The sequence below is a fragment of the Dermacentor andersoni genome, chromosome 9, assembly GCF_023375885.2.
Source record: "Dermacentor andersoni chromosome 9, qqDerAnde1_hic_scaffold, whole genome shotgun sequence".
In the NCBI taxonomy this organism is placed as follows: Eukaryota; Metazoa; Arthropoda; class Arachnida; order Ixodida; family Ixodidae; genus Dermacentor; species Dermacentor andersoni.
This window is the reverse complement of record NC_092822.1, coordinates 138,349,620-138,373,474: the sequence shown is the minus strand read 5'-3', so window position 1 is coordinate 138,373,474 and position 23,855 is coordinate 138,349,620. Positions and strand designations below refer to the sequence as shown.

Sequence of the window (23,855 nt, the reverse complement as noted above, 5' to 3'; positions counted from 1 at the left end):
GGAGCCCGAATGGCAAGACTAGAAATGAAATAGACTTTATACTCTGCGCTAACCCTGGCATCATACAGGATGTGGACATTCTCGGCAAGGTGCGCTGCAGTGACCATAGGATGGTAAGAACTCAAATTAGCCTAGATTTGAGGAGGGAGCGGAAGAGACTGGTACATAAGAAGCCAATCAATGAGTTAGCGGTAAGAGGGAAACTAGAGGAATTGTGGATCAAGCTACAGAACAGGTACTCGGCGTTAACTCAGGAAGAGGACCTTAGTGTTGAAGATATGAACGACAATCTTATGGACATCATTAAAGAATGTGCAATAGAAGTCGGTGGTAACTCCGTTAGACAAGATACCAGTAAGCTATCGCAGGCGACGAAAGATCTGATCAAGAAAAGCCAATGTATGAAAGCCTGTAACCCTACAGCTAGAATAGAACTGGCAGAACTTTCAAAGTTAATCAACAAACGTAAGACAGCTGACATAAGGAAGTATAATATGGATAGAATTGAACATGCTGTAAGGAACAGAGGAAGCTTAAAAGCAGTGAAGAAGAAACTAGGAATAGGCAAGAATCAGATGTATGCGTTAAAAGACAAAGCCGGCAATATCATTACTAATATGGATGAGATAGTTCAAGTGGCTGAGGAGTTCTATAGAGATTTATACAGTACTAGTGGCACCCATGATGATAATGGAAGAGAGAATAGTCTAGAGGAATTTGAAATCCCACAAGTAACGCCGGAAGAAGTAAAGAAAGCCTTGGGAGCTATGCAAAGGGGGAAGGCAGCTGGGGAGGATCAGGTAGCAGCAGATTTGTTGAAGGATGGTGGGCAGATTGTTCTAGAAAAACTGGCCACCCTGTATATGCAATGCTTCATGACTTCGAGCGTACCGGAATCCTGGAAGAATGTTAGTATAATCCTAATCCATAAAAAAGGGCATGCCAACGACTTAAAAAATTATATACCGATCAGCTTACTGTTCGTTGCCTACAAAGTATTTACTAAGGTAATTGCAAATAGAATCAGGAACACCTTAGACTTCTCTCAACTAGAGGACCAGGCAGGATTCCATAAAAGATACTCAACAATCGACCATATTCCCACTATCAATCAGGTGATAGAGAAATGTGCGGAATATAACCAACCCTTATATATAGCTTTCATTGATTACGAGAAAGCGTTTGTTTCAGCCGAAACCTCAGCAGTCATGGAGGCCTTATGGAATCGGGGTGTAGACGAGCCATATGCAAAAATAGTGAAAGACATATATAACAGCTCCACAGCCACTGTAGTCCTCCATAAAGAAAGCAACAAAATCCCAATAAAGAAAGGCGTCAGACAGGAGGATACGATCTTTCCAATGCTATTCACAGCATGTTTACAGGAGATATTCAGAGACCTGGATTGGGAAGAATTAGGGATAAGAGGTAATGGAGAATACCTTAGCAACTTGCGATTCGCTGATGATATTGCCTTGCTTAGTAACTCAGGGGACCAATTGCAAAGCATGCTCACTGACCTGAAGAGGCAAAGTAGAAGGGGGGGTCTAAAGATTATTCTGCAGGAAACTAATGTTTAACAGTCTTGGAAGAGAACAGCAGTTTGCAATAGGTAGCGAGGCACTGGAAGTGGTACCAATTGCAATGCATGCTCACTGACCTGGAGAGGCAAAGCAGAAGGGTGGGTCTAAAAATTAATCTGCAGAAAACTAAAGTAATGTTTAACAGTCTCGGAAGAGAACAGCAGTTTACAATAGGTAGCGAGGCACTGGAAGTGGTAAGGGAATACATCTACTTAGGGCAGGTAGTGACCGCGTATCCGGATCATGAGGCTGAAATAATCAGACAAATGAGAATGGGCTGGGGTGCGCCTCCCACCAGCTTTTACCTTTTGAATTTGGCTCTCTACCACCGAGGCGACGATTTCTCCATGGAACCCAGCCTTCTCCAGACGCCTTAGCTGGGTGTCGACGCTCTCACGAACTTGATGTTCGCAGGGCTTCTCTAGAGCAGAGCGGATGCAGTTTTTTGCTTTAGCTCTTTTTACGAGCTTGGAGTGGGCCGATTGATAATTAAGAATTTGTTTTTTCGACTGTGGCTTGTACAGCCAGCACACACGTGCGCTTCGCGAAAAATAATACAGACATCAAGGTACTGGATGCGACGATCCTGCTGCTGTTCTTGCGTGAACTTCATTCCAAAGGCGTTGCTAGCAAAAATATCGAGAATGTTGATCATACTATTACCTCTATCCTGAGTATCAGTCGCATTCATCACCACAAGGTAATCGTCGGCATATCTCAGGGCGAACGTGTGTGTGATTCAGCTAGGTAAGGCAGGAGATGAGCAAGATTCTACTTGAGTGTTGGGGAAAAAAGGTTTTATCACCTTTTTTCACCGTTTCACTTTTATTTTCATTCTTTTCACTTTTTCTTTTGGTTTCGCATCCTCTGATGATTGTCGCCTGTACCAAAGAAAATTTTTTTTGGTGGTCCGGTGCACTAATGGCACCCCCCCCCCTCTCTCCCCCCTACCCCTGTGTACATAAACCCTGTTTTCCGTGAATAAAATTTAGTTGAAGTCCGGCATTTGTGTTGTCTTTCTCTTCTAGTCTGTGTTCAATTGTGTGCTGGAACGATGTTTCATAATGCCATTGTACACTTTCAGTCAGCTTTCTCTAACATCATCAAACATGGAGTCGGTGGGCATCTCTGGATGGCAGACTCCCGGATGTACTCGGGAAACAGTGTGGTCAGTCAAAGAGTGTGAGCCCTTTGGTGGAAGACATCAACCCTGCCACGTATGACTGGATTGTGGTTGTCTTTCTCTCAGCGGAGAAATAGCACTCGCTCTGTGGCAACGTGAATTCCAAGTGAGGCCGTAAATGGTAGTCGTTTTTAACGGTAACATAGCCATCCTTGTGGCATCTGTTGAGGCAGCTGGAGTACCTTTTGTCATCGAATACAAATGCTTTGGAAAGCCTCGACGCTGTTGGTAAGTTGTATTGGGGCTGTGGTTCCAAAGCTGCTTAGCAAGTAATCATCAGCCTCCACACACTGTAGTGGCAGTCATGAGAGGAGCAAGAGCGATAGCGATTTGGTTCACTATTTTGTATTTGATCTCCTTGGTTTAGGCTCGGTGGCTTGCATGTGACCATGTATAATGTAGACTTTGTCCATAGGTACAGGATGTCTTACCGCTTGTGCATTCTGTCGGTAACCTTGATGTCGGCTGCTTCGTGCAAATCATTGAACTGTTATGTGGCTTCTTTCTCAACCTCTGCAAGATTCTTCGATTCCACTTTGTTTTTGGGCAGCTGGAACTTGTCATCTCTTCTTCTTGTGATCTGGGGGCTTGTGTCAGCGATCACCTTATCGTTCAGGATGAACTGGCGCTGTACCCTTGCCTCTATCTGGAGCTTCGGTTGTTGTAGACATCCTGTCGGTGGTCTGGCGTTCGCACTGACATTCGCCTGCTTAGCAGGTTGCAGACTGGATGTACTGCCTGCTATCCTCACAAAAGGCTGGCGACAGCCGGTATGGATCCATTCTTGTTGCAGGTATGAAGATGAAAACAAACCTGGAAAATGGTGTGACGGATCTTCTCATGGTAATCAAGTACCTCGGTGGGTTCAGCTTTGTATTCATCATTGTCAGTCACAAGATCTTTGACTTTGGCATTAATTTCAGTGAGGCAGTGGTCTTTGCCATCGAGTTCGTTTGAGAGCACTTGCAAGTTGTAGTTGTCAGTTTGGTTTCTTCTAAGGCTTCAGTTGCAGTGGCAGTGAATCGGGTAGTGGCACTTCAGATGATGCCACACTGACGGCGTAGTTGGTCATTGATCAGTCATGTAGACGGCAATCTCCATCCCAGGTTTCACGGCACCATAATGTCAGGAATGAAGCACATCTGTCGGTTACAGTTGCTCTGTGCAACTCCTTTAATGGAACCCCGTTTCCCATGGCCTGTGCATGTAGTTATCCTTCTTCTCCATCTGTTCACAACAGTTCCCCAAGCAAAATCAAAACTACTCTCTTATCATCTAGAACATGAGTCTACTCTTTCTTTTTTTTTTTCCTAATAGTATGCACTGTTTCCTTGCTGTGGGCCTGCAGGTGCTGCCGAATTGATGGAATAACGCAGCTGTGACTCTATTCATGGACGTCGACTTCCTGCTCGACACGTAGACAAAGAAAATCACTGTGAGGTTATTAAAGAGAAAAGTAGAATCGTGTAACAAAACATTCCTCACTATGCAAGGGAGCCAGTTATAGTGCTGAGAACCCAAACATGGTGGCAGATCTGGTAGTACCACATGTTGGCACTGGTACCATTTGCCATTTTAGGACTGGGCTACCATGCTGGAAATAGAGTTCTCAGAATGCCAAGCTCTCTAAGAAGCCCATTATTTTTTGGAGGATGAGGAGAGTGGCCCATTCTTTGAGATATGACTGCACTGCGTCGACTGCCTTCTACAGTATCCAGTATGAAAGCTGAAAGCTCTATGGATCGGAGAGAGTGTGCCACAATGGCAAGGTTGGCAGTCGAGTTGATTATCCATAGTTTTAGCACTAGCAGACACAAAAAGCACTGCTATGAATACGGCAGCAATGCTCAAAAGTGTGGCCTGTTCATCAAGTGCTGCTTTTCTGCGGTGTTTTGCAGATCTCCTGTGTGTACAAAACTGTGCTTCACACTTTTTCACTGATAACAGCAGTTAATTTGTCAAGCCTTTGTGTTTCATTTGATCTTACTAGGTTTAAAGAAAGAGTGATCGACATCCATTCTTGGCCAGATTTTATTGTGCCCCCTGTGACTAAGTAAGAGGAGCAAGAAGGGGCCTTATCACACTGTGAGATAAAGCGAGATAAAGACTTGGTTTAGGAGCACGGCTAGAACTAGTCATATCACCAAGTACAAAAGGATAGACAGTTGGGCGAGTTGGTACGGTAACATGATCTTGGCTTGTAGCGCAAAGTGAACACAGACACGAAGTCCTGTGTGCTCCTTTCTGTGTCCGTGTTCACTTCGCTCTACAAGCCAATATCATATCACCAAGTACATCAGATGCACAAGTGCCTCAAAGATAACATCATTGGTTCGCCTACTGATGGTGTTATCATAACTGAGCCGGCCTTCACAACAGCATGTGCATAAGTTTATTGTTGTCTCTGCAGCTTCCTGAAGGTACCAAGGTCAGTGGCCATTCCCGGCAGCGAGTCAACGCTGAGGTGGACATCCTGTCAGGCTCGGTGGTCACTGAGCGCACCCTCGTTCGGCTGCACCAGCAGGTGCGTCCTGGCTGCTGTGCTGCTGGGTACTGCATGTGGCATGCTGGGTCGCTAATCCTAAAAAAAAAAAAAAAAGCACCACTGTATTTTGTGCACATCTGTGGCGCACTTGATGTAGAGAAGTTGAAGGATTTGCATATCAGTGAACACTAGGAAAATTTGTATATGTATATGTGTAAGTGATTTTGAACCATATCCTCGAGTGATGAACTGCACTTGTGTACAAGGTGTCCTAGCTTACGTGACCCAAACTATTAGCTCTTTCTTTACCACCTAGAATGGGCTGAATTTAGGTGCTGTTATGTTAAAAGGTTTTATTTCGAGACATATTGTCACGTTGTAGTGACGATGAGCAAAGCAGCAAAACTGTAAATTATGAAAGTAGTGTCTTATTGGGCGAACCTCTGCCCTCAAAAGCAGCCTACGCTCAAAGAACTACAATAGTGGCGAACACAGTCGGCGGTCAGCGCAAATGTGCTCTGCCAGTCAAGTGCGTCGGCTTTTATACATGAGTCATCGAAGGTTCCAGAGTAATCGTTGGTGCCCGCGTGTCTTCCAGAAAATTCTACACAATTCACTTCGCGCTTGCAATCAGATTACACAAGGTTCGGTGACAATACACAACGGGTAGAAACATCAATAACATTCGAGAAACTTCCAATACATGCGGACATGTTCGGCGTTAAGCGATAGCATTTGTTAAATGGGGAAAAAGGGTCCTCGAAAAAGAGTAACAAGTCCACATGTCGATATTATTCCCAACATATACCATGCTGCATGAAATTGTAGACTAACTTTTGGTAGTTCGTATGGAAATAAACAAGAAAAGAATTGCTTAGAGAGTTTTTAAAGAACTCTTACATAAAATTTTAAAGAGTATGTGAAAACCATGAATAAAATGAATTATTTTAGACTTTTACTAGAACTACTGTGAGTAAAAAAAATCTGAAATATACAAAATATTGGTCATGCTCCTAGTTTCCAACTTCTCCAAGTTATACCACACTAGAAAACATTTTGTAGATTTGGTGTCATAAATATTAGCCATTATGGTACTGATGCTTTACAGAAAAGCCGTGAGTTCACAAATTTGAGCATGCGCCTGTTGCACATGGATTGTTTGTTCTGGCTCCTTGCAGCAAGCATGTGGTTTCTTCATATTTTCAGTGCTTTCTAGGTTCTTGAAGCATGTTAACACAGTGCAGTGCGATAGGAGACACGCAGCACTGTGTTATCATGGATCCCAACCAGCTACGTCGCCAACATGCTTTAGCCACTTCCTTGAAGCAATCATAGTCATGTTGGAAAGTATCCACAAGCCTCCTCAACCAAGGGCAGTGCCTTGCTATTTGAGGCTCAAGCTGGTTGCCTAAGGGCAAACACATACTGGAACAAATATTTGCAACTAGATGAAGCATGAGTTTGACGTAATAGTTCTGCGGAAACCCATAAGGTTGAGAGAAGTGATTAATTAAGGGGAAAATGAGACATCCACCCAATCGTAGCAATTGTTACAAAGGAAACCCATACAGCTTCCTCGAAAGAAAAGCCTTGCAGTTGAAGAAAAATTTGTCCTGGTCCGGGACTCGAATCCGAGACCACCGCCTTTCCGGGGCAGCCGCTGTACCATCTGAGCTAACCAGGTAGCTAGCAGATGGCAGGGCAAAGTCGAATTTGTCAACAACTCAAAGCAAAGGCAAGAGTTATACGTAATAGTTCTGCGGAAACCCACAAGGTGGAGAGAAGTAATTAATTAAGGGGAAAATTAGACATCCATCCAATCGTAGCAATTGCTACAAAGGAAACCCATACGGGTTCCTCGAAAGAAAAGCTTTTCTTTCGAGGAACCCATATGGGTTTCCTTTATAGCAATTGCTATGAATGGGTGGATGTCTCATTTTTCCCTTAATTATATGAAGCATGTGTATCCTGCAGCAATAATCTGGAGACCAGTCAGCACATCCTAATGGACTGTGAAGGGATTCATTCAGTGAGACCTGTAGGTAACATACACATTCCAGAAGTGCTTGGATTTAAAGTGGACAGAAGCATCAACCAGTCAGCAGTTGAGAGAAGCAAGAGATGTATTTGGAGGACACTTAAGCTTTGCCTCCAAGAGTGGAACGCGATAGCATTCAAAGATCCCTGACTGCTTCTTATGTTTCCCAGCAACTGCAGCTTATGTATTAATGTTTACTGGGAAACGTTGGCGTTGAATGCTATGCACGAAAGTGAGCTTTCTGGTAGAGATGCAGCCTCTTGCGTGGGCCGATCTCGGAGGTTGTGCACAGCTGTGGCAAAAAAATTACATCATTTTCAAGCTTCTGTTATTGTTTCGCACTTTTAGTATTTCAATATGAGAAGATTTTACATAAAAGGTAAGTGCTGTCGGTCTTTTGCTTCATTACATTTGTTTGTGGGCTGCGATTCTCAAAATTCCAAGGAATAACTTTGTCAAGAATGTAAGACAAGGTATGAGCAACTTTAGTGATAGAATGGTGTAGCAATATAACCCACATATACTGCACATCACATAGCAAGGCGTGGCATATACAATAAAACCTCGTTATAACGAAACAGGATATAACAAACTAATGGATATAACAAAGCAGTCTGATTCCCCTTGAAATTCCAATAGATGCCCATGTATTGAAAACCGCATTTTAACGAAGCTAAAATTTCCTCACAATGGGTATAACAAACCTTTTTTTAGAGCGCAGCTCTTTGGCACCTGTTCCTGCGTTTCGCGGCGCCATTGTGCCCCGCCATAACCAGCTCTGTAGCACAGCCAGCGCACTGCTCTAGCTGCGCGAGCTTCTGGCGCCATCTCTCACGCACAGCACGAGCCTTACTCTCTTCGCTGCTCCTCCAATGCCACCCATGTGCAGCGACAATTCTTTTTCTTTTTCAGTGGTTGAGTAGTTTTTCTCAGCCTTGGTGAGACTGCGGCTTGCATAAGCAACGAGGCGTTCTGCACCAGCTTGCCACTGCACAAGCCCCGAGACTCACATTGGTGGCATCAGTATGGATTTCAGTGTCAGTGTCTTCGTCGAAATGAGAAAGTATTGGGGCCTCTTGCAAACGCTTGCGCAATTCATTGAACGACTGCTGCTGCTCGTCCGCCCAAATGAAAGGTGCATCATCGCATGTAAGCCCTGTCAGAGGCTCAGCAAGTCTCGAGAAGTCCTTGACGAAGCGCCCATAATATGCGCACAAACTAAGGAAGCGTTGGACAGCCTTCTTGTCTGTGGGTGGTGAAAACTCAGCGACAGCAGCTAACTTGTCGGGGTCTGGTCGGACGCCTTGAGGACCAACGACATGGCCAAAAAATTTGAGCTCTTGGAACCCAAACTAGCATTTTTCAGGCTTGATGGTGAGGCCGGCAGTATGGATCGCAGTGAGGACACTCTCGAGTCATGTGAGATGTTCGTCAAACATGCTCGAGAACACAACGACATCGTCCAAGTATACGAGGCAGGTTTGCAATTTGAGTTCAGCAAGCACGGTATGCATCGTCCGCTGAGAGGTGGCAGGTGCGAAACAGACCGAAGGGGAGAACTTTGAACTCATAAAGCCCGTCAGGTGTCACAAATGCTGTTTTTTCACGATCCTGTTCATCAACTTCGATTTGCCAATATCCTGATTTAAGATCCAACGAAGAAAAATACTTGGCATGTTGTAGACGATCCAATGCGTCGTCGATTCAATGCGTCGTAGTAGTGAAGCTGACTTTAGACTCTTGCAGGTCGATGATGGCACCGTTCGCCTGAAGGAAATACATGCCGAGTATAAGGTCCTTTGAACATTCGGGAAGAATGATGAAGTCGCCGATGTACATGAAGCCCCGAACGTTGACTCGTGCCGTGCACCGGCCCATTGGAGTTATGAGATACCCTCCTGCAGTACGAATCTGAGTTCCGGTCCATTGCGTCGAAACTTTTTTTAGTATACGCGTGAGATTCTGGCTCATAACAGATGTGTCCGCACCCGCCATGACTTCGTAGTCATCTATGGTAACTGGTACGTCGCAGGATACTGACACGGAACTACACTGCGTCTCAATTACGTCATATCGCGGTCGTCGTAGTGGAGGATCTTCAGTGTTCGCAACGTCAGGGACCTCACCTCCGCAGGTCGCTGGACTCAGTTTTCCCGGGAGGCTGGGCTGAGTGAGCGATGCCTCGTTGCTCTTGGCGTGAATAGGGGGCTGGAAGACCTCTTTCGGGCCGGTGACGGTGACCAGGGTTCCTGGAATCGTGGGGCAAACGAGGTCACGGCGTCCGCGAGGTATGCTTCAATCTCCAGGGCACGTTCACCATTGCGCGGGCACGGTGCATTCAGTGAAAATTCACGGAGCCCAGCTCGACGGTAGGGACACGCCTGGTAGAGGTGACCAGCTTCACCGCAATGAAAACACAAGGGCCTCCGGTCTGCGGTTCGCCATACGTCGCTCTTGCGGGGTGGTTGTGTATCAGCCATGAATGGCGTGCGGTGAGGCCTGAAGTCGCCAGGGGCTTGTTCAATGGCGCACACACCATGAAAGTCCAGGACGTTGCTCACATAGCGAAAAATCGGGGACAACGAACTTCGCGCAGCTTCCACATACAACATGCGAGGTTGTGGCTGCCGTACCTCGTGCTGTAGTGTCTCGCTTCACTCTGGGACTTGGACTGCTTGCCTGATTTCCTCCCAGACGACCTCAGCCAGAGCGAGCCACTGTACCGATGCTGGAGCCACCTGAAGATTTTGAAGCTACTCTTGAACGATAAGCCTAATGAGCTCACGCAAGGCGTCGGTATTGTCCAGGGGTATAGCGAGAGAGTCATGCGATAGAGTCGACACTTCGCGGTTCTGCCTTGTTCGCTGCTGCAGTGCCTTTTCCATTGATATGGCTTCCGCGAGAAACTCTGCAACTATCTTTGGTGAGTTGCATATTAGGGCACCGAATAACTCTTGCTTGACACTGCGCATCAAGTTCCTAAGCTTCTTTTCTTCCGGCATGGATGGATCCGCGCGTCAGAAGAGTCGGCTCATACCTTCGACAAACAATGCGACGCTTTCGTCCGGCTGCTGTACTCTCGCCTGAATTGCAGATTCAGCTCGCTCCTTGTGATTAAGGCTGGCGTATGTGCTGATTAGCTGGCGTCGGAATTCATCCCAGGTCGATAAGGCCGCCTCACGGTTCTCAAACCATGTCCGCGCATAGTTCTCGAGGGAAAAGTAGGCGCTGCATAGCTTGCACTCTGGAGTCCAGCCGTTGAATTTTGCAACACACTCAAAGTGATCGAGCCAGTCCTCTACATCCTCAAAGGTGTCCCCATGGAAGGACGTGGGCATTCGTGGCTGGATGAGGACGACGTCGGTCAGCGCGGTCGAGGAAGATGGAACCGATGTATTCAACCTTCTGACTTGATTGCGTGGAGGCTCATGCTCAGGCGGCAGTCCTTGAAGTCGGCAGCTTGTCTGTACCTGCACAGTAGTCAGCTTGACCGGACTTCGTACTGGGCTTGTAGACGGTGTTCAATCTGGGAGTGGTAGCATGTACCCTGCACTTCCACCAAAAAAATGTAACGTAGATTGGAGATGGAGTCTTGCAAAATATACGCTTCTCTTTAATAGCGGGCCAGAACAAGAGCGTGCAGCTTACGCACTTCATCGTCTTTCGTGGCGCCAACCGTCGCGCGCGCCGTTCTGCGGTGCGGGAGCCCCACATCTTTGTGTCAATAGGCACAAATTGCACGCAGAATTGATGTCGACTCGGGGTGAAGGTCGCTTTCCAAGTTCTACCTGGTGTTGTCTACAGGCAAGAAACGCACTGCTGAAGAAGCTTACACAAACATTTTTCATTTTCCTTCACTGTCTTTAGTCTCTGTGTATTTTCTACATTTCCACCAATCCTAAATGTTTTCCTTAGGGTTTTTCATGTTTCATCCCCAACAGTTAATGCTCATTACAGTGTTGAAGATGTTTGCATGCTTTTTTCTTCTATGCACCATCCTGTCAGCCACCTAGGTCTACTCCTTTTGCTCAACTACATTTTGGAGCCCAATGACGAGAAAGACTTCTCTAGCATACCTGAAGGTCATGAAGAAGTAGAACAGAATTACCGGCTGCGTGAGATACTTGAAGACATGATTTTTTTTCCAGACAAGATTCGAAACATGAGTTCCAAATTTATTAGCTTTCTTTTACCATTTTTTATAAGGCTATTGAGTAAAACCACCTTCATCTTCAATTACTGACTGAATTCATTTTTGATAGTAGCAACATTCTTGTATCATATAGCGTGTGTTGATGTTGGGCAGTGCTTCCACAATAACAGCCTTTAGGGAGTTTTTATCTATGTGTAGCTGTTCGTTAGTCTCCTTCCCAGTAACCCCCGCCATACATAGTGGCATACAGATTGAAGTATTTGGAACTAGGGATGCTACATCGAGGTTGATCTGGCTTCAAAAATTTACCACCGGACACTCGTGAGCCATGCAGGTATTGTGGAAGCAAATAAATTATATAGGGTGGTGCCTAATGACATTGTGCCCAAAAACCTTTACTATGTCACCTGGGGCTGCTTGGCTAAGGCCATAATCGGCTTTTGAGGGTTCTCACTCGTATCACCCCCTACCTCCCGGAGGAACTCAACCACTGGAATGGCACCTTGCCACAGGCATTAGTTATTTCTTTTTTGTCACAGATGATTATTAGACACGATTTCTTGTCTCACCCTGAAAACAATGTGATTCATGACATTTCAAGAAGGTGGTGATCTCCAAGTTACTGTGGTCAGTGTGTAAGGCGACTAGCACAACATCAAGTTCCATCTCGTGTATCAGGCAGAATGCTGCTATTTCTAAATAAATTTGCTAACTAGGTCACAGAGGTGATTGTGAAGGTGAAGTCAAGCGCTTACAGATTGAGAATGTTAATGGTTGAGGAGATTCAAAGCCGCATCCTCAAATACTTTGTGCAGCTTGCATGACAATGTTGAAACTCAAGCCTGTGTCCTTTGAACTAATATTTCACTGTTTTGTGTGGCTACTTTTATAGAAGTCGAAAGCCAAACTTCTCCAGGTTTAAGATTGGTTTTACGACAGCTATGACAGAGCCAACTCCTTGGTGCACGCTTATGGTAGTGGTGACGAAGCCATCAGGAGCACTCCAAATTTTTATGGATTACACAAAAACTGAACAAGCAAGTTCTATGAGCATCATATCCAATTCCTGCAGTAGAGCATACCCTTCAGATACTACGAGTCACAGCTTGGTGTATGAAAAATTTATGCCCAAATTCAGGGTTTTGGCAAATCCCTGAGAAATGACGGAAAGTTTTTGACCACCTTTACAGCACCATTCCGTTGGTTTCACTTTAACTGCTCATGCGATTTGGTATCTGGTGTGCCCCAGATCAAATACAATGGTATATGAATGATATTCATCCAGAACTTATCATGTGTTGCTTGTCATATGGTCGAGGTTATCAGTTGGTGCTCAACTTAACAGCAACACAACGAACTCTGCAGTACATTTGAGGGCACCCACTGTGCAAGAGCTGCCATCAACAAAGAGAAATGTAAGTTTGGCATCACAATAATATCCTACTTGGGGCATATCATCAACGAAAACAAGCTCAAAGCTGTCACAGACATGCCAAGACTATCCTCTAGAACTACAGCTGCTAATGGGCATGACCACCTATCTAGGTTTATTCGCTCCTAACATGACAAACACTACACCCATTGTCCAGCATGCTGTTTTCAAAGCATGGTTTATCTAGAACCCACACAGGTTCAAGAATTCTCAAAATGGAAAGAAATACTTTCTTCAGATCCAGTGCTTGGCTGGTGCTCCTCAAAATGAGAAACCAGCTGCTAATCACAGCTAATGCTTTGTGCTGTGGTCTAGTTGCAGTGCTCAGCCAAAAGCAAGACGATGGGCAACATGTTACTAGATACGCCTCAAGATATTTTGCAGAGACAGAACGCCTGGCTATGCCTAGATATAAATAGAAGTGCTTTCTTTCTTGCAAGCTTGAGATAAATTCTATAAATGGGGCAACAATCTGTTTCCCAAATCATAAAATGCATGCATGATCGTCATTATGAGGCATAATGTACATCTTAGGCAAAGACTTTCCCACAGCTGATACACTGTCAAGTTCTCATGTGAAGGAGAATAACAGGCACCAGAAGGACCTACCAAGATTGAAGGCTATGCATGCTGCCTCTCCCCACCTTCTTTACAAGAACTGAAGAAAGAACAAGCACTAGATTAATGCTGCTGCCAACTTCGCATCTTCCCTCGAAAGAGCTGGACAAGGTGTTGCAAAGTCTGAAAGAATTCTGGCTTCACAAGGACGATGTAGTCCAAGACATGTTGATATTTTGGCAACAAAACCATTACGCCCAAGAAGCTACAGGAGCTTACCCACCCAGCACTTCTCACTTGAAGGCCACTTTGGAATCAATAAATGTCTGGCAAGACAACAAAGTACTGCATCATAAATATATACAAACAGCAAACGTCTTCAAGTCATGTCATACATGCTAGCACCACAGGGCTAAGAGAAGGATGACACTCCTGCAACTGGGATTCTGAGAAAAGCTGTTACAGCAGTTCACCATGGACATATTTTCTATTGGTGGGGTGCGGTGGCTCATCATCACAAAATACTAGTAAGGGTATCCTGAGCTAGTACTGGCTAGTTTGACAGGACCTGTGGTTGCGACTCAATGCGTCATTGTTTTCACAAGGCGTGCAATAGTGTAGTGGTCGTGAACGGCAACAAACTGTAGCTTGCAAAAGGGCGCAGCTCGCTGTTCGCAGAATTCATAAGAATTTCAACAAATGGCATGCAGTCCACACTACCAACAGCGCAATCATCTCACAGAAGCCACTGTAAACTTATCCAAGAACTCCCTTGAGACGTCAGGTGATGCCTACAAGACACACGATTATAGACTGAGCCTTCTAAAAAATAGCTCCTCGCTAGTGCAAATGCTTACGTGCCGAAGGCTTAAGACTACACTTCCAGCTACTGCAGACAGCTTCTTTCCACAACTCCCGGACCGGAGGAAAATGAAAGTGCATGAGCAAAAGTGCTGGCAGAAACAGAAAACTTACTCTGATGTTGGGCATGGCATGCAAGATCTACCCAATTTGTATGCAGACATTAATGTCCGAGTAGTTGACCTGGAAAATGCCGGCACATTTCAGCAGCCAAGAGATAAGCCCAGGTCATAGTGGATAGACACGGACAAAAGGACCATTCATCTCAAACAGGACACAACCAGTGCCACTGCCTCTGGCTCAAGGGTTCGATGGAAGTTTGTCTGGTCAAGCACGGAAACGAAAAAAAAAACGTGATCTAACAAATAATAGTCACACGACTATTATTTGCCGAGCATGCGCAGAAACATAGTCACAAGATTGACTGGGACAATGCCACTGTTGTTGCGAAAGAAAAGAACATGTCATCCCGGCAGCTGCTAGAATCGCTAATCATTCAATCGACGCCAGCTACGATGAACCGGACACCAGGGACTATGCCTGACATTTACGCATGTTCGTTACGTCACATGCTGGCTACATAAGTGACGACGATTTCCTGTCCAACTCGGCGAACAAGGAACCTGTATGCAGTTCCAAAACATTGAGTTGTACATCAGACTTGGTCAGTGACCCTGAACCCCCCTTCATGCCTCTGGCTAACGGAGAACACAAGCAGCCACAAGACTGTACCAAAGAGGTTCCGTTTTGTAGAGATCCTGGCCATCAACACCATAGAAGTGGACAATGCATAACACCAACTAAGCAATAAGCAACATGACCCTTTTTATACAGGGAAGGATGTGCTACACAAGGATGCTCGTACTACTGTAAGGCTAATGTGCATGCTTGTAGAAAATGATCACAATAAAAAAACTCACCTCTTGCCTTGTGCTCAATGTTGAGGCTACCATTCTGAATCACAATTACTTTATCCCACCTAGCTAACAGTTTGCCAAATCTCAAAGAGGTTTTAATAAGCATCTTGTCTCGACTACCCGAAATGCCAGTCTGTGTAGTAGTGTTACACAGTGTTGGGTTCAAATCTGCCGTAATCATGAATCCGAATGAACTTGCCCACATTTCAGTTGTTCTGCAAAAGTATTTGGCATGACTCAAGAACTCAAGATTTGGCATATCTCAAGAAGAGGACCTTAGTGTTGAAGCAATGAACGACAATCTTGTGGGCATCATTAAGGAGTGTGCAATAGAAGTTGGTGGTAACTCCGTTAGACAGGATACCAGTAAGCTATCGCAGGAGACGAAAGATTTGATCAAGTAACGCCAATCTATGAGAGCCTCTAACCCTACAGCTAGAGTAGAACTGGCAGAACTTTCGAAGTTAATCAACAAGCGTAAGACAGCTGACATAAGGAAGTATAATATGGATAAAATTGAACATGCTCTCAGGAACGGAGGAAGCCTAAAAGCAGTGAAGAAACTAGGAATTGGCAAGAATCAGATGTATGCGTTAAGAGACAAAGCCGGCAATATCATTACTAATATGGATGAGATAGTTCAAGTGGCAGAGGAGTTCTATAGAGATTTATACAGTACCAGTGGTACCCACGACAATAATGGAAGAGAGAATAGTCTAGAGGAATTCGAAATCCCACAGGTAACACCGGAAGAAGTAAAGAAAGCCTTGGGAGCTATGCAAAGGGGGAAGGCAGCTGGGGAGGATCAGGTAACAGCAGATTTGTTGAAGGATGGTGGGCAGATTGTTCTAGAGAAACTGGCCACCCTGTATATGCAATGCCTCATGACTTCGTGCGTACCGGAATCTTGGAAAAACGCTAACATAATCCTAATCCATATGAAAGGGGATGCCAAAGACTTGAAAAATTATAGACCGATCAGTTTACTGTCCGTTGCCTACAAAGTATTTACTAAGGTAATCGCAAATAGAATCAGGAACACCTTAGACTTCTGTCAACCAATGGACCAAGCAGGATTCCGTAAAGGCTACTCAACAATAGACCATATTCACACTATCAATCAGGAAATAGAGAAATGTGCGGGATATAACCAACCGTTATATATAGCTTTCATTGATTATGAGAAAGCGTTTGATTCAGTTGAAATCTCGGCAGTCGTGGAGGCATTGCGGAATCAAGGTGTAGACGAGCCGTATGTAAAAATACTGAAAGATATCTATAGCGGCTTCACAGCCACCGTGGTCCTCCATAAAGAAAGCAACAAAATCCCTATAAAGAAAGGATTCAGGCAGGGAGATACGATCGCTTCAATGCTATTCACAGCGTGTTTACAGGAGGTATTCAAAGACCTGGATTGGGAAGAATCGGGGATAAGAGTTAATGGAGAATACTTTAGTAACTTGCGATTTGCTGATGATATTGCCTTGCTTAGTAACTCAGGGGACCAATTGCAATGCATGCTTACTGATCTGGAGAGGCAAAGCAGAAGGGTGGATCTAAAAATTAATCTGCAGAAAACTAATGTTTAACAGTCTCGGTAGAGAACAGCAGTTTACGATAGGTTGCGAGGTACTGGAAGTGGTAAGGGAATACATCTACTTAGGGCAGGTAGTGATCGCGGATCCGGATCATGAGACTGAAATAATCAGAAGGATAAGAATGGGCTGGGGTGCGTTTGGCAGACATTCTCAGATCATGAACAGCAGGTTGCCATTATCCCTCAAGAGAAAAGTGTATAACAGCTGTGTCTTACCAGTACTCACGTACAGGGCAGAAACCTGGAGGCTCACGAAAAGGGTTCTACTTAAATTGAGGACGACGCAACGAGCTATGGAAAGAAGAATGATGGGTGTAACGTTAAGGGATAAGAAAAGAGCAGATGGGGTGAGGGAACAAATGCGAGTTAATGACATCTTAGTTGAAATCAAGGAAAAAAAATGGGCATGGGCAGGACATGTAATGAGGAGGGAAGATAACCGATGGTCATCAAGGGTTACGGACTAGATTCCAAGGGAACGGAAGCGTAGCAGGGGGCAGCAGAAAGTTTGCAGGGACGGCATGGTCACAATTAATACATGACCGGGGTAGTTGGAGAAGTATGGGAGAGGCCTTTGCCCTGCAGTGGGCGTAACCAGGCTGATGATGATGATGAAGAAGTCAAAGGCCATGTAATATATGTGCTGAAAGGAGCAATGACAACTTACGACATTGACAGTTGCCATTCAGATGAGCGTTGTTGTGCCAGTCAAAATTGCTGCTTTGACAATGGCTAAACTTGAGACAGAATAGCATGAGGCAAAGTGAAAAGAGAAAAAAGGTGCATTTTTCAGCTACATCGCCTCACTGCTCCAATGCCCATGCATTTGATAATTTATTCATACAATGCGACGGCCTACGCAAAGCCACGTTTGGATGAACCAATGTCTGCTTTCAAACAACACAAAATTCCACTTTTTCACGCACTAACCAAGAACTGGCAGGTTTGAGGATTTACGAGTGTCAAGAAATATTGAATCTGTCATTCATATGTGTACACTTTGTCTCATTATCTTCGTATTATCAAGTGTATGCTTGAAAGCACAGACACTAGTGCTGGCTTGCTAGCTAAACGCACTTTCAAGGGGCAGCTGGTGATAGAAATCTTCGAGCATTTGTCTATAAAAACGTTCGCGTAGATTTCGCTGTATGCTCATGCGCTTTCAGTGCAACGCACTGCGTGACACCTGCCTGTCAGGCCGAGTAGGAGAGCACCAAGGGACGAAACACCAAATTGTTAATTTGGCACTGTAAATACGTATGTCTCTATTATAGTGTGCCTGTATATACACTTCGGCGACGGCAATGATGCCAGCACTTGCAACAGTCGGCCAATTTAAAGAGCGTGCCACAGCGTTCGCTCTCCATGTGTACAATCTAACACGGCGAGTCTCTTTTTTCATGCGGAAGCAGCCTTCTGGATCTAAAAACATTGATATCGCGAGTGCTACAGAACAAAGGGGCAGTAGTGCGCATGAGGTTAAAATCGTAGTCCGCAAAATATGGGCTATAAATAACGGCTCAAACACGTTACAGATGGGTGTCAATTTAAGGCGTGCAGTGCATTTAAAGCATACTTTCAGCAAGGACTTCAAGCGGCGTGAAAAATGATGTCTAATCATGCATAAATAACACAAAAAAATTATGTAAGCCCCAGATGAGTTGAAAGTGGTTGCGAACAGCTACCTTACCTGTCTATGTGAATGACAGGTGCAGCCTCTGAGCTTCTATACGATCTCTATTCGGTATTCTATTGGGTACAAGAAAGAGTTATTACGCGGAAGGATAAGGAACAGCTTGGGATAACCAAGAAAGCTTAGATGTACCATTGAAGCTCCCTTGCTACGCTCACATCCTATTGACAGGAAGCCGCCATGACACATTTTGACTACCGGAAACAGATGGCGCTTAGAGCCCCAGAATGTTAGAGTCACTAGAAAATTTTTCCAGTGACTCTATAGAATGTTAGAGTTATTTTAAGAATGTTGAAACAGTTTCTCGTTTAAAACATTTTACGTATTGCTTATTTTAATTGCCAGTTGTTTTCGTTTCTAGTCCAAAAAATTGCCAACAAAAAGTACAATTTACAAACGGTTTATTATCACGAACGGCAGCAAAAACTGAAACCAGGGCGACGCATTTGTTGCGGGTACAGTTTTATTAACCTCGATCAATGCCTCGATGATAGTGCGCCAAAGCCAGAACATATTTGTACAAAGGCGATGGGTGCTACATTCATAAGAACAATATCTCGACATTGGACAATGCTGCATAACATAAGCTTGCAGCTGTAGTTTTCACACATTTTTTACACATGGTACACTTCGGTTCTTTTCGGATTTACTCTGACACATTTTAAACTCGCCACTACGCACATGCCAACATTTCGTCACAATTTCTTTAATGAGGCATTTACTTCATCGAGTACACCGACAAAACATGCGTGGAAATGCTTTCGAGCACCTGTCTCAGCAATCCCCGCCGCCCTCCGCTCCCCCCCCCCCCTTTCTTTTTCTATACCACCGCCACGTGTGTTACCCTCCGCATACAAATCACTCGTGGTGTGTGCCTTATTCACTCCGAATTAAAAGTTGGTGCTGTAAGCTTACGTACGTACACTCACTCACAAAATATTGCGGGGTGCGTGAGTGCGTGGCGAAACGACCCTCCTCCCCCGCTAGCGGGGAACCCCTGGTGTCGAGACCAACGCAATCACGCATGCGCGTCCCTCCGAGACTGCAAGTGTGCATGTTTCTGCGGTTTTTCCTTGCGCACCGGCGGTATCCGAATGCAACCGCGAGGTGCCCCTTTTGCGATTGGCGCTGTGGTGGCTTCAACGGGCAAAACTTCGTTTATACAATAGAAATCCAGAGTTAATTTTCGTCTTGCCTGTCTGCTTCTATAGAGCGCCTTTTCTGCCACGCTCTTCTGCGGGAGAACGTCCTGTTCGTATAAAGAAAGAAACGACGAAGACTGGCAACGAAAAGGTGCAGCGCAGAAAGAAAGATACTTGTGTTCACCCCTGGGCCCTATGCGTCAGCGCTCGTGACTCGACAAAAAGCGGCCGCAGCGGCACGCGCAAGCTTCTAAACAGGCTTCACATAGTTGTGCCCGTCGAAGCCGCCACAGCGCCAATCGCAAGAGGGGAAGCTCGCGGCTGCATTCGGATGTCGCCGGCGCGCAAGGAGGAAGCGTGGAAGCATGCACGCTTGCAGTCTCGGAGGGACGCGCATGCGTGTAGGCGCCGGTCTCGACACCAGCAACAGCACCTCCATCGGTTGCTGCTTTTAGTTTTCCAGATATGGGCTCGCAGAGCGGCCCCGGGCTGGACAAGTGTATGGTCAGCGCTGCGGTGACAGGTAGCGGCCTGGTGACGGTGAACGGGACGGTCGTCGAGAGTTCCACTCAGTGGCGGCTAGGTAATCGGCAATGTCACGTGGGCGCTCCCCAAGCTGTGGACGTGGCGCGTTGACGGCGAACCCTCTCAGTCCCAAGTCGCGGTATGGGCATCGGCGGTACACATGGCCGGCTTCTCCACAGTGATAGCAGAGCGGGCGGTGGTCGGGGGCTCACCAAATGTCCGTCTTCCTCGCGTAGATGCGCTGGGCGACAGGTGGGCACGCTGGCGGCGGCGGCGGACGACAGAATTGCGGCGTTGCAGGACCCTGGCGCGGTCGTGCAGGGGGGCCTTGACGGCGGGCCACGGCCGCGGCGTAGGTCATTGCTTCTGGCTGCAGTGATTCTGGTTGTGCCTCAGGAACTCCAAGGGATCGCTGAACCTCATCTTTGACGATTTCTGCGATTGAGGCCCCTTGAAGGTGCGACCTCGGATACAACTTCTGCAGCTCTTCCTGTACGACAGCTCTGATAGTCTCGCGCAGATTGTTGGTGGCCAGTGGTTGAATTCCTGCATAATTTGTAGACTTCGTGCGGTGGTTGAATTGCCGTTTCCGCATTTCGAGTGTCTTCTCAATGCCGGTGGCCTCGCGAAGGAACTCTGCTACGGTCGTCGGTGGGCTTCGTACCATTGTGCCGAAAAGTTCTTCCTTCACACCACGCATGAGTAGGCGAACTTTTTTTTCCTCGGCCATATTCGGGTCGGCGTGGCGGAACAGATGGCTCATTTCTTCCGTAAAGATGGCAACGTTCTATTTGGTAGCTGCACTCGGGCGTCCAGCATAGCTTCTGCCCTTTCCTTGCGCACGACACTTGTAAAGGTGCGCATTAAGCCGCTACGGAACAGGTCCCACGTTGTCAAGGTCGACTCCCTGTTCTCAAACCATGTTCTGGCGGCGTCTTCTAAGGCAAAGTAGACATGCCGCAGCTTGTCGTCGGAGTCCCAGTTGTTGAATGTCGCGATTCGTTCGTAGGTCTCCAGCCAGGATTCCGGGTCTTCAGTCGCTGCTCCATGGAAGGTCGGTGGGTCTCGAGGTTGTTGTAGGATAATGGGAGACGCTGGGGCAGCCATTGGGGTTGTCTTGACCACGATCTTCTTTGTCGTCTCAGGTAGAAGTCCGTGCTCTGGGGGCAGTCCTTGGAGCTTGTGGCTAGCACGCTGGTCTTGGGCGATGTCGGTTTTGTCCTCGGGCTTCGGGCTTGGATCGCGGCTTTGCGGGGGCGTTCGGTACATGAACACACAAGCACCTCCACCAGATGTCACGTGGTGGTGACCTTAAGAACACAGTAGCAATACTGTGAAAGGCAAAACTAGATTTTATTGGGCGAACCCGTGCCCACAATAACAGGCTACACTTATAGCACAACGAGAGCGGTGAACACAGTCGGTGATCGTCGAAAAATCTGATCAGCGAGTCCAGCGCGTCGGCTTTTATACAGCAGTCATCGAATGTTCCAGACTAATTGTTGGGACCCGCGTGCCTTCCACAAAGTTCTACACCATTCGTGCCACGTGATGAAATCAGATAACACAAGGTTCGGCGACAGCATACAGCGGATAGAAGCATCGATAACTTTCCAGAAACTTCGGATACATGCAGGCGCGTCCCGCGCTGTGCGATAAGATTTGTTAGGCGGCGAAACGTGGTCGCCCGATAAAGCAAAGTACGCACGTCAGTATGGAATTATCACTACTCTTTCTTTCTTCTTTGGTTCTTCGTGTCGCTGCTGGCAGGAAGACTGTTTAATTCTTCTTACCTTCTGCCTCAGCCACCAAAGCTAAAATGTGGTTCGGGTAGCCAGAAGTCTTTAGGCGACCAACTTGCTCTGAAAAGCACAGAGCAAGTTTTCAGAGCAAGTTGATCGCCTGAAGGCTTCTGGCTACCCGAACCACATTTTAGCTTTGGTGGCTGAGGCAGAAGGTAAAAAGAATTAAACAGTCTTCCTGCGAGGTGAGGCTTCTTTTGAGTAGCTTCGAATTAGCCGACACATAAGGCAGAATGGTGTTGCTTGATCTTGACTAGTAGCCCCAGCACCTTTGCTCTTTATGAACAGCAATATTTAAATCTAAAAACTTAATGGATTCATTTAATGGAAGTTCGTGAGTCACGCACAATGGTTCTAAACTCTGATGAAAGATTGTCAAAGTTTGTCAAATTTGTCAAAGATTGTCAAGTTTTGAGCCAATCGGGCTTTTGTCAAGAAATACTAAAAGTCATCGACAAACCCATAACTTTAAGAACATTAGAGCCTTCAAACCTGATCTTTGATTGCAGCACGAAGTGACACGGACACAGACTAGAAGGAGACAGGACGAGCGCTATTGTAGCCTATTGTCAAGGCGTGTGTCAGCCTGGCTTAAAAATAATTCACTTAAGACGGGGGCTAGGCAGGATCCAATACAGACGCCGCTTTTGTGTAGGTAGAAGCACCCATCTCTTTGTAAATAAGTGGAACCTAGGTAAAGTGAAATTAGCTGCAGAAAGCTTGCAACTGGAACGCCTGTTGCATTCTGAAATGCGATGGACCCAAACTTGTCGATGCTTGCATCAGTGCACTTTAGCAAGATTCTTGATAACAGAAAGGGTGTTTGGACCCTTGTCAGAATGCCTACTGGGAAACTAGACTACCTCCATGGAATTCTTGACCTTAAAGGGATTATCAACCTCCACAAAGTTCAGCTTATCTTGCAGGAAAAGGACTATATTCTTTTGGCAAGTGTCTTTTTCAGATACAATAACTCTTAGAGGGCAGTTTAGCTTGTGGGCTTACATGCTAAAGAGTATTTCTAAAGCAGTGTTCTTACACTCCCCTGTGCTTTTAGCAAGCCTCGACAGGTTAAATTTGTTCCAAAGCCTCTTAGCATCGCTTTTAACTTTTGCCAGGAAGACCTGCTTATGAATGTCAAAAACGGGACAGCAAAGCCTTGTGTGCTTTCTCTCAATATAAACTTAGAGGGAGAGCAGTGAAACCTCCTTCTTTGTCGGAGGGTAACAAACACAAAGAGCTGTCTTTCAGGTAACAAGCTGCTCTAGGAGTAGGCTGACAAGAAGAATCCAGTTCACACTTGGTCATGGCATCTGCACCACTGCTGATGCAGCATTGAGTTTCACTTGACAGGGTGACTATCAAAACATCTCTCGCCCTGTAAAGTAGTTCTGGCCAAGTCTTTGTTTCTTTAATCAGCCAACTCATGGAGTCAAGGTGCTACACAGTATGGTCTGTATATTGTCAGTAGGCTACATAATCATACACCTGTGTTAAAGCACTCAACTGTCTGAAACTTGCCACTATACGAATGTTACCAATCAAAAGCACACTGTCAAACAAACATGAGAAAGCACAGTGCACGCACAAATCAGCCAATGTGTCACTCAAAGCATGTCAAAGCAGAGCTGCATCAATATTCTCGTCACAACTCAGTTACAAAGTGAACGAACGACGCTGCCACGAATAATAGCATTAAGTAAAACAGCAAACTTTCACATTCTGACTTTACTTGATTCTGTGGACGGCAGTTATTCAAGCCTGCCTGCATTCCTTTTCATACCATTTACCTGGGAAACTAAAACATGACAGGCAGCTGCAGGCCCTGGGTGTTTTTATCGCTTGATATTGAAGTGTAGTGCAAAGTGACAGACAGAGACTAGAAG

The 23,855-nt window shown here is 45.8% G+C and overlaps 1 protein-coding gene across 3 annotated transcripts in view; it reads left to right on the top strand.

Moving 5' to 3' along the window:
• The window catches only part of LOC126529762 (G-protein coupled receptor-associated protein LMBRD2B), a 342,033-nt gene that overhangs the window by 190,048 nt on the left and 128,130 nt on the right, over nucleotides 1-23,855 (top strand). For all 3 annotated transcript variants that reach the window (XM_050177266.2, XM_072284303.1, XM_050177265.3), the window contains exon 8: nucleotides 5,177-5,290. In XM_050177266.2, coding sequence (XP_050033223.1) covers nucleotides 5,177-5,290 — 114 coding nt within the window. The remainder of the gene's footprint in view (nucleotides 1-5,176; nucleotides 5,291-23,855) is intronic.